Here is an 11,890-nt window from a genome sequence, read left to right on the forward strand (position 1 = left end):
ATTAACAAGTTATAAGTTACAATTTACAGAGAAATTAGTACCTCTATATACATATAGAGACATACGGTCATATACGGTTATAAATTTTGTTCTTAAAAGAAATGGATTTAGTTTATAATTAAAATACAAAGCAATATGATACTTGTTTTATTGAATTAATTAATTACAATAAAAGAATAATCATAACAATTAAAAATGTTCATCTTTGTGGAGGTAGGATATCGGGTGAAGGTGCGTCGATTCCCACAATAACGAATCTTTTTCAATTATCTAAAATCTCGCTCTATTTATTCATGCTCTATGTACAATATAATTCTCTGATGTGTACGAATACGTGGACGTGTGTGATTGCGTAGGTTATAACTGTGTAGTGTATAATGTGGTATGTTGCGTATTGTTCGTCCCGAACAGTCTAGTTTGAAGATAGATTCCGTCTGTGTTGCCACAGAATTCCCAGGTTCGCTTGGGTTAGGAAGATGCTGGATATGAGAGTCTCCACCTTGGAGATCAGGAAAGGATCCTCCTGACTTATCCTCAGGATCAGGAATCGGAGTCGGAATCGGACTTGGAGAAGGCAGCGCCTTGGTCTCGGTGTCGTCCGGTGAGCTGGGTCGTAAACGACCCAGGAAACCTTTCTGCGGCAGGGTGTCTGTCGACTCTTACCGCAGCAAGTTAACGCCCTGCAAAGCAGGTATAAACGAAGGCCCCAGAAGGAGCGCGCTTCGTATCAAACGGAGGCCCTGAAGAGCACACTCCGAATGTCAGGGGCCCTGGTAGTGAGCACACCCTGTCAGGGGCCCTGGTAGTGAGCACACCCTGTCAAAAGAGAGTTATGTCAGGGGCCCTGGTAGAGAGCACGCCCTGACTGGCTATCTCAAGGAAAGCTGGAGAAGCCCCGCTGAGCTGCCCTTTATATAGCAGTCGATGGGGAACTTTTCTTACGAGTAAATCCGCCGGCGATGCGCCGCGTAGCGGGCGCGCGTCGAACTGTCCGGCCGATCGATATCGTGCCGTCCCCCGCGCCGCGCGCCTCCCGTCATACTGCCGGCGTCGCGTGCGCGCTGTCGCGCGGTCGTGGCGGACAGCTGACCGCCACATAACCCCCTTGGTTGTTTTAGAGTTCCTGGAAACGGACTGGTGGACGTGATATTCGTCCGCTTCTCGTCCGTTGCTGCTGCTGCGGCTCTTCGGGAGTTTGTGTGGTTTCTGTTGACGGCTGAGCTGGTTCCAGTTCTTCTCGCTCCAGAATGTAGGCGGGCTTCAATCTATCGATTGATACGTTGACAGGTCGTCCATTGACGCAGATTTTGAAGGTCTTCTCTCCTCTGTTTAGAACTTTGAATGGTCCATCGTATGGTGGCTGCAAAGCTCCCGTTGGCGCGTCGTGACGAAGAAATACTTGTTGCGTTGTAGTCAAGTCTTTATACGTAAACGTAGCTTTCTGTCCGTGTCTTTTTAGTTTTGGCTGCAGGTTTCTCATAATTTTATTTAGTCGTGCTGCGAAACCTTCCGTGTCGACAATCTTTGCGCAGGTCTCTTCGAGGAATTGTCCGGGTAATCGGATTGATTCTCCGAAGACCATTTCAGCCGGTGTCGCTTGCAGGTCCTCCTTCCATGCTGCTCTAATGCCCATCAGGATCACTGGTAGAATTTCTGCCCATTCTTCCGTCTGGTGACTTTTAATGGCTGTTTTCAACTGCCGGTGGAATCTTTCGATCATGCCGTTCGCTTGTGGATGATATGCTGTGGTGCGAAGGTGTGCTGAACCCGTTAACTTTGTAAGTGTTTTGAACAGCTCGGATTCAAACTGCCGTCCCTGGTCCGTCGTAACTCGTGCTGGTGTGCCATATCTGGCTATCCAATTGTTGAAAAACTGTCTTGCCACAGTTTCTGCGGTGATGTCGTCGACGGGTATTGCTTCTGGCCACCTTGTAAAACGATCAATGATGGTTAAGCAGTATTTGTAGCCCTGGGATGTCGGCATGGGTCCCACTATGTCCATGTGAACATGTTGAAAACGTTTGGTAGGTCCTAGGAAGTTTCCTGTTGGCGAGACCGTGTGCTTGTATACCTTGGCTCTCTGACACTGAAGGCATGCTTGAGCCCATTTTCGACAGTCGTTTTGTATGTTTGGCCATATATATTTTTGTTTGACCAATCTCGTTGTAGCCTTTATCCCTGGATGTGATAAGCCATGCAGGCTCTGAAAAGCCTGCCGTCTATATGGCTCTGTCACGTAGGGGCGTGCGACTGGTGTCGAAGTGTCACAATACAATTTTGTCGTTGTGCCAGGTATCTGTATTTTTGTTAATTTCAGTGATGACTTGATGCTGCCATCTAATAACTGCTTTAATTCCGGGTCTTCTTGCTGCGATTTTGCCAATCCTTCGAAGTCCGGTGCTTTCTCAATTGCTTCAACGCGGGATAGCGTGTCTGCAACTACGTTGTCTTTTCCAGCCACGTGTTGAATGTCCGTTGAGAATTGCCCAACGAAGTCCAGATGCCTTGCTTGCCGAGGAGAGCTGCGCAACAGATCTTGTTGAAAAGCGTATATCAAGGGCTTATGGTCCGTGAAGATGGTAAATTTCCGTCCTTCTAGTAGATGCCGGAAATATTTTACTGCCGTATAGATGGCTAAAAGCTCTCTGTCATACGGGCTGTATTTTCGCTGCGCTGGATTAAGCTTCTTGCTCATAAATGCTAATGGCTGCCATCCGTTGTCTGTTTCTTGCTGAACCACTGCCCCGAGTGCTGTGTCTGAAGCATCTGTAGTCAACGTGAGCTTGGCTTCAGTTATGGGATGTGCTAAGAGCGTAGCTTTCGAGAGGCTATCTTTGCATCTCTGAAAAGCTTGCTCGAGCTGCTGAGTCCACTCGATTGGAGTTTTTCCTTTTGCTTTAGGACCTCGTAAGACATCATGTAACGTGGCTTGGTCTTTTGCAGCTTCCGGTATGAACCTCCGGTAAAAGTTCAAGGTTCCCAGGAATTGTCTAAGCTGCTTGATATTTTCTGGCTTCTTGAAGTCGCGTATAGCTTGGACTTTTTCAGGCAATGGGCGAGTGCCTTCTGCTGATACGAGGTATCCGAGAAACTTCACCTGTGAAGCTCCCAAAACGCATTTGGCCGGATTTAGTTGGACGCCATACGCTTCAAGACGACGAAATACTTCTTCTAAATGTTTTAGATGCTCTTCTTCCGTTGCGGAGGCGATTATGATATCGTCTATGTATGCGTAGCAGTAGTCCAAGCCACGCAAGACCTCGTTTATAAATCTCTGGAAGGTCTGTGCTGCGTTCCGTAATCCGAAAGGCATATATAAGTACTCGAATAGCCCGAATGGCGTGATAATGGCTGTTTTGGGGATGTCGTCTGGGTGAACCGGGATTTGATTGTAAGCTCTGACTAAATCCAAAGTTGAAAAAAATTTCTTTCCGCTCAGGGAATGGCTGAAATCTTCTATGTGAGATATTGGATATCGGTCAGGCTCAGTCCGAGAGTTCACCTTTCTATAATCCCCGCAGGATCTCCAGGAGTTTCCTTTCTTAGGAGCCATGTGTAGCGGTGAGGCCCAAGGGCTTTTAGACGGTCGAATAATTCCTTCTTCAAGAAGTAGATCAAACTCTGCTTTGGCTGCTTTTAATTTGTCGGGTGCCAACCTTCGTGGTCGACATGCTTCCGGAGGTCCTGGTGTGGTCTTGATGTAATGCATCGTTGAGTGAGGCTGCTTTTGCCGGTGCGTTCCCGTAGTCCTTGTGATACCGGGAAATCGAGCCAGCGATTGATGAAAGGGGGTGTCTCCCATGACAGCTTTAACTGACGGTAACGTGTCTCTATTTGCCGTCCCGTTTGCTTTGAGTCCTGTTTTCGCATCAACCAGCTGTCCCTCTTTTACGTCCGGGAGCAGATGGAAATGAGCCAGGAAGTCGGATCCAATTATTGGCGTAGTTACGTCTGCGACGACGAATCTCCACGGAAATGCACGGCGTAGACCGAGATCAGGCTGTATTGTGAGATCTCCGTATGTTTTAATGTTGGATCCATTAGCCGCGAATAGCTCTCTCGTGTCAGCCCAGCGTCGTGTTCGTACCAACGAGCGAGGGTATACGCTGACATCGGAGCCGGTATCGATGAGATAATCGAATCTTCGTGCTGCGGTCAGTGACAAATAAGCGGCATGGGTTCGGGCAAAGGCCGTTTGCCGCTGACAACGACTGCCCGGTTAGTTTTCCAGTGCCTTCTTGAAGTTGCACGGCTGTGTGCATTTTCGAGCCTTTTCCTTGAACCGACGGTGGAAGTAGCAAATATCTGCTTCCTTTTCTTCTTTCTGGCCTTTTCTGGAACGACTCCTGGGACGATCGCGCTTGTTGCTTCTGTTATTAGAACGAGACAGTCGGCTCTCTAATTTTTCGAACTTTTTATTTAGTTCAGCGATTTGATTTTCTATTGATGAGCTTGTTGCCGACTGCATACTGGCGACTGTCACAGCTCTGCAGGTAACTTCATGAATTCGGTCTGCCTGCTCGGCTACGTCTTCTAAGTTGTCAGCGTTCCGTGTGGCCAAAATAGCCTGTAATTGGGATGGCAATCTGCCTATCCATAATGTACGCAGGAGCTGCTCCGGAATGGCCGTGCTGGCCAAGGCCTGTAGATGCCGTAAGAATTGAGAAGGTCTTCGATCGCCCATCTCTTCGAGCTCTAAGAGCTGGCGGATTTGTTGTTCCTGAGAGATTGATAGGCGTTGTATTAATGCCTTCTTGATACTTTCATATTTATTTTCTTCAGGAGGCCTCGTTATCAGATCCTTAATTTCTCTGGCCTGCTTAGTCTCTATGTGTGACAAGACGTAAGCATATTTAGTACTGTCTTGCGTTATGCTTCCCAGTGTAAATTGACTTTCGAGTTGTGCGAACCATAATTCAGGCTCGTCCGTCCAGAAAGGAGGTACTTTTAAAGCCACTCTGTTGATCTGCGATCGTTCTTCTGAGTTTCCTCCTTGTGTGTCCGTCATTGTTAATTTGTTTATGTATATTTTTATTAGAGCGAGATAGAGCGAGCGTCGGAGTCACCAATTTGTGGAGGTAGGATATCGGGTGAAGGTGCGTCGATTCCCACAATAACGAATCTTTTTCAATTATCTAAAATCTCGCTCTATTTATTCATGCTCTATGTACAATATAATTCTCTGATGTGTACGAATACGTGGACGTGTGTGATTGCGTAGGTTATAACTGTGTAGTGTATAATGTGGTATGTTGCGTATTGTTCGTCCCGAACAGTCTAGTTTGAAGATAGATTCCGTCTGTGTTGCCACAGAATTCCCAGGTTCGCTTGGGTTAGGAAGATGCTGGATATGAGAGTCTCCACCTTGGAGATCAGGAAAGGATCCTCCTGACTTATCCTCAGGATCAGGAATCAGGAGTCGGAATCGGACTTGGAGAAGGCAGCGCCTTGGTCTCGGTGTCGTCCGGTGAGCTGGGTCGTAAACGACCCAGGAAACCTTTCTGCGGCAGGGTGTCTGTCGACTCTTACCGCAGCAAGTTAACGCCCTGCAAAGCAGGTATAAACGAAGGCCCCAGAAGGAGCGCGCTTCGTATCAAACGGAGGCCCTGAAGAGCACACTCCGAATGTCAGGGGCCCTGGTAGTGAGCACACCCTGTCAGGGGCCCTGGTAGTGAGCACACCCTGTCAAAAGAGAGTTATGTCAGGGGCCCTGGTAGAGAGCACGCCCTGACTGGCTATCTCAAGGAAAGCTGGAGAAGCCCCGCTGAGCTGCCCTTTATATAGCAGTCGATGGGGAACTTTTCTTACGAGTAAATCCGCCGGCGATGCGCCGCGTAGCGGGCGCGCGTCGAACTGTCCGGCCGATCGATATCGTGCCGTCCCCCGCGCCGCGCGCCTCCCGTCATACTGCCGGCGTCGCGTGCGCGCTGTCGCGCGGTCGTGGCGGACAGCTGACCGCCACAATCTTTTACTTTTATACAAATTTTTTCAAATAATCGGGCTTTAAACGCTCACAGCATGCAGAACCTTGACGTTGTTATCTTTACCAGAATAGCTCTATTTTTGAATGATAATAAAATTATCGTTATCGTTTTAGTGTCCTTGTGCAGCTTTTTTATGTAGGGGAGACCGGGGCAAACTTGACACTTACGGACCTTAAAAAAACTTCTTGGGAGGTCAGCATTTCAGAACTGACGACGAAGTAAAACACGCTGTCCGATCCTAGCTCCGGCGTACAGACAAATCTTTTTTTGCTACTGGTATCCAGGTATTAGTGAAACACTGTGGCAAGTGCATAAATGTAGCAGGGGACTATTGTTCGAATATCGAAAAATAAATGTAGTTTTTACTTCTATAAATGCGTTCTGTTATTTCGTACTCTTAAAAGTCCTGGTTTGACTTGAACAACCCTTATGTATATGTGCGCGCGTATACATATATGACCCTTCTAGGATTCTCATGAAAATTTCAATTTTTGGTTTTTGATTTCGGCCAAAATTAAACACATAACCGAATATTTGTTTTCAGTTTTGGGCGAAATTAAAAAAAATGTTTTCGGTCGGACTTTAGTGGATATCTCTCTTTAATTAAAATTATTATATTTTAGTTCTAGAATAGTCTTTAAAAGTTTTTGCGTCACCATCTCCGACGTAATAGTATAGCGTACACCATAATATTCCTCAGAACGACGAAACATTTCAAGGACAGCGTCGACCTCCATTTTACCTGCAGATCCTTTATGAGTTATGGTACAATTTTCTAGATGCTCTGCACTCTGATCATTGTCAGCGTGGTTCCGAAAATAGACACATGCTTGACAGTAGCTGCTTTTTACGATTAAATCAATCACTTTACCCGAATAGTAAGCGATAAGAGTCGTCACGCCATAGAGAGAAGAGAACCCGCGCTTTTTCCACGATCCGTCGCCGCTTACCGTGAAATTTAGTAACGGCTTTTCTTTCTTCTCATTATTACTTTTCTCCTCTTCTACTGCATTTTTGCAACTCAAAGCAAAAATTTGTTTGACAGACGAATGTACATGTTTTATAATATGGTCGTAAGTTTGTTTAGATAATCCACTGCCTAAATCCATAATACCACAAAAAATATTTATTCCTTCTCGAGCGACACCGAGTAAACGCATGGCAAAAACAACACGTCTATTTATTTCATAGGCGTTGTGAATAAACAGTCCTGATTGGATGAGAGAAGTTCCGCATCTACACTGCACTGAAATTTTGAAACCAAGACCTCTTTCGCCAGATTGTCCAAATTTAACTTTTTGCTTGCACACTTTACAGACAAGTAAATCAGCGAGAGCAGAGAAAACGCTGATAAATTCAATAATTCGATAACACATACTAGGGTTTACAATAACATCTTCCGCTGACGCCTTCAACTTCTTTGCAGACGCGCTAGTTTCCTCGCTCATCTCCTCATCGACTTCCACGTTCGGTACATTCGAAAACTGATTACCGTGATATCGCCGACGACGAGGCTGGTTAGGACGATAATTTGGCTCATCCTTTGTAACTTTACGCATCATTTTTGCAAATAATATAAAACAGAAGCGATAATTACAGACTGTACGACACAGCAAAGAACAATATACTGTTAGTGAGTGGTCTCTCAGCTGTTTGTTTGGAGGGCAAATATGGTACACACATAATATATACATAATATAGAATACTCACAGAGCAAACTAATAAATATTGTTGCACGAGAAATCGAAAGGTAAACGCCGAGAGCGAGTGCGCTCATGTACCTGCTTTTTATACCATTAGAGCGCATCACTTTAATGACTTCTTAGGGACCTTTAGGATTTGATTTGGGCTTTGAAACTTTGGAAATATATTCTTCAGATGGTACATGAATTTTTCAAGCCATAAAAAAAAAATGCAAAAAAAAAATTTTTTACATGAGGCTCCCCCCTTAATACGCAAAGTCGGCTTTGTGGGGCTCCCCAGTCACCGATCACAGGGGGAGGATCCTCGAGTGTTGGGCGGCGGGCCTAGGACTTATCATTATGAATGAGGGGTACGTACAGACCTGCGTGCGGCAACGGGGGGGTCTATCGTTGATCTGACGTGGGCCAACCCCCCGGCCGCGCGCTGCATATCGGGGTGGAGGGTGGCCGAGGAAATAGAGACACTCTCAGATCACTTGTACATCGAGATGTCTCTCTTGGCCACCCCCCTCCCCCCGCAGGTCACGGCCCGCCGCCGGGAAATAGATACAAAGTTCCCGCGATGGAGTCTAAGAAAACTGGATCGCGGTATGTTCGACGCCGCGATCCAGACCTCGTTGTGGACGGACGACTTCCTCCAGATTGAGGAAGCGGCGGACGTGGACGAGGCATACGAAAGGCTCGGGGATATAATAGTACAAGCGTGTGACGCAAGTATGCCCCGAGTCAAGCCTAGTCCACGCCGCAAAGCGTATTGGTGGACCGAGGAGATCGCCGAGCTACGGCGCTCCTCGGTCCGGGCTAGGCGGAAATGGCTGAGGGCCCGTGCAGGCCGGAGGCCACACGGCCTAGAGGAGGCGGGAGAGGAACACCGCTCCGCCAAGCGGGCCCTCTCCCTGGCAATAAAGAAGGCCAAGGACCGAGCCTGGGAGGAACTCCTAATGGACCTGGACAACGACCCGTGGGGGCGCCCTTATAGAATAATTCTGAACAAACTCAGAGCTTGGGCGCCCCCCACGACAGAAGCCATGGACCCCGAGTTCCTGGAGAAAGTGGTGGACACCCTCTTCCCCGACGATCCGGGGGAGAGGGCCACCGGCGGCCCCGCTCCACCTGACGTGAAGTGGGACGAGGAGCTCGGGATGACCATGGACGAGATGGTCAGAGCTGCGAAAAAGCTTAAAGCAGGGAAGGCTCCGGGTCCAGACGGAGTCCTAGGCAAGGCATGGTCCTTGGTCCCGGGGGAGTTGGCCGAACATCTCAAGGCAATATTCACCAGGTGCCTGAAAGACGGCCGATTCTCCCGTGCCTGGAAGGTGGCAAAATTGGTCCTCCTCCCGAAAGCAGGGAAACCCGCCGATTCACCCTCGGCGTATAGACCGATCTGTTTGCTGGACGAGGCAGGTAAGCTCTTTGAGCGAATAATCGCGGAGCGCCTTGTCCGGCACCTGTCCCGGAACGGTCCGGACCAATTTGGCTTCCGCGAAGGCAGATCCACGGTTGACGCCATTAAGCGCATCCGTGCCCTCGCGGAGGCCGCGGCGGAAGCGGGCAGGGTGTTGTTCGGAGTGTCGTTCGACATAGCGAACGCATTCAACACCCTGCCCTGGTGGGTGATAAGGGCGGCACTTGAATACCATCGGGTACCCCTTTATCTAATTGCCGTACTATACGACTACCTCCGGGACAGGAGATTGGTCTATACGGACCGAGACGGAAATATTAGGGTAAAACTAATTGTGCGGGGGGTTCCACAGGGGTCCGTCTTGGGCCCGCTCCTGTGGAACCTAGGCTATGATGCCGTCCTGCGAGTCGTCCTCCCCCCGGGATGCTGGGTCAGCACCTTTACTGATGACTATTTTGTTATTGTTAATACTGTTGGATGCAAGAAGGAAAGGTTTTTACTTAGAATACAATATGTGTAGACTTTATTAGCGTGACTCTCACAATCAGCTTTGCGTATCGCTTTTCGACTGACTATCGGCACGCCTCGCGGCAACGCAACTCGCACCCGACGCTCGGCCGGATTCGGCCATCTCCGGAGCATGCACACACAACAACACACGCCGTGCACACACACGCGCCTCAAATGCGACGACACACACCTCAACACTTCCGCCGTCGGAGCGTTTTACACACAATCCCAGACTCGCACACAAATCGTGAAAACGGTTTCTCGGTAGAGCCTTAGTAAAAACATCCGCTAGCTGAGCCTCGGATGGCACGAACGCTACGCTAATCTTTCGACTCTTGACTTTTTCGCGAATATAGTGGTATTTAACGTCTATATGTTTGGTCCGCTTGTGGAATTCCGGATTTCGCACAAGACGGATTGCACTTTGATTATCTATATGTAGGACGGTAGGCTCGTCGCAGCGATGCCCAATATCTGCTAGTAAAGTACGCAGCCACACGGCTTCTTTCGACGCGGTTGCAGCTGCAATGTACTCCGATTCGGTTGTGCTTAACGACACAAGCTTTTGGCGCTGAGATGCCCACGTGACAATGCCATTGGCCATGCAGAAAGCATACCCCGTCGTTGATCTACGTGTCTCCACGTCGCTCGCGAAATCAGCATCGGAGTAGCACTCTAACTCGATCTTCGACCCCTCTGCTCGATATTCTATTCCCATACTAACAGTCCTGATCAAGTACGAGATAATCCGCTTTACCGCACGCCAATGACTCTCGTCGTGATTGTTCAAAACTTACTCACTAGATTAACTGAATACGCAATATCCGGGCGCGTCACTATCGCAAAGAACATCAAAGACCCTACAGCCTCTCGATAAGGCACGTTTTGCTCTTTCTCCCCTGACTCGACCGGATGCAGAATAACATGTGGGTCCGCCGGTACGGAACCCCTTTTGAGTTATTCATACCGAATTTCTCAATTATTTTCTTCACATACGCCGTCTGATGCACGAACATCGACTTCTTATCGCGATCCCGCTCGATCTGAATACCGACAAAACAACTACAATCCCCGAGAGTGATCTCGAACGCCTCGCTCAGCGTGTTTACGATCTCCGCGATTACTTTTGACGACTTTGAGGCAATAATACCATCGTCCACGAAAAGCGCGAGATACACTTTACAGTCGTTATATACGCCGCAAAACACGCACTTATCGGCATTCGACTCTCGCAAATTGAATCGCTTTAGAAAACCCGCGAACTTCACATTCCAACAACGTGGTGCCTGTTTAAGCCCATATAAAGACTTCACAAGCTTGCACACGACACTTTCTCGTCTTCCGTCTTCCTCGTCGATCCTCAGCCCCGTTGGAATCTCCATCTCTATGTCTTCTTCCAGGTCTCCATGAAGAAACGCCGTGCGAACGTCGAATTGCACAACATCGAGATCCTCCTCGGTGATGATCGCCAACAGCACTCGAATCGAGTCATATCTGACTACCGGCGAGAACGTTTCGGAGTAATCCACTAACAAGGGAACGGTCGGGGGTGTCCGAGACCGATTTGGATGCGCTTTGGATATGTTGTTGAGCATCAAAAAATATTAGACTAGTATTTTTTTTGCAGCTTATCTCGACGTTTATTGGTCGAAAAAACCCGATTTAGAACCTATCCGATTTGGATGCGCTTTGAATATGTTGTTGAGCATCAAAAAACATTAGACACGTGTTTTTTTTTTGCGGCGTATCTCGACGTTTAGGGGTTGAAACAACCCCTCGAAAATAACGGATTTTATAGTTTTTAGCGAATATCTTCGAAAATATAAGGCGTATGAAAAAAAGTTTGGTACAAAAAGTTTATGGCTTTTTGTGCTCTTTACAATGGCGTAATCAGATTTTTCAAATTTGTCACATTTTTTAATTTAACCCCACCCCCACCTATTATTTTTGCCAAATATAACAATTTTTCCAACGCAAATTTAAGAGCGTCAAATGCCAAATACATCCATGTGTATTTTTATTATGATACCATTATTAGATTTTTGGCAAGACGAGATGATATGTGGTATAGGCGTTGCGTTGTAAGTAGGTGTTGCGTTATTTCTGTTCAAGTTGCGCCGTACGCTTAAAAATTTCCATTTCAACTCCGGGATGACCGAAAGCGCTGATGCGAAGGCCAGCGCAAGGCTATTTCGAGAGTCCTGGACTAGCAACGGAATGTCGACTCCGACATTATAAATACCGCCGAATTGTATCGGGCGGGCAGTCGCAAATTGGAAAGAGACGGT

At 47.7% G+C, this 11,890-nt stretch overlaps 1 protein-coding gene across 1 annotated transcript; it reads right to left on the reverse strand.

The window, feature by feature from the left end:
- Window positions 1-4,219: 4,219 nt before the first annotated feature.
- Window positions 4,220-5,008, reverse strand: LOC139786717 (uncharacterized). The gene has a single exon (XM_071725833.1). It carries the CDS (start codon window positions 5,006-5,008, stop codon window positions 4,220-4,222), a length of 789 nt encoding a protein of 262 aa, XP_071581934.1.
- Window positions 5,009-11,890: the final 6,882 nt, after the last annotated feature.

The sequence above is a fragment of the Temnothorax nylanderi genome, unplaced genomic scaffold (assembly GCF_030848795.1).
Source record: "Temnothorax nylanderi isolate EJ_2023f unplaced genomic scaffold, tnyl_v1.0 TNYL_tig1122_pilon, whole genome shotgun sequence".
NCBI classification, from domain to species: Eukaryota; Metazoa; Arthropoda; class Insecta; order Hymenoptera; family Formicidae; genus Temnothorax; species Temnothorax nylanderi.

Bases quoted from the DNA above. Each gene is read 5' to 3' on its own strand.
- LOC139786717 (XM_071725833.1), bottom strand. From the start codon at position 5,008: ATGACGGACACACAAGGAGGAAACTCAGAAGAACGATCGCAGATCAAC.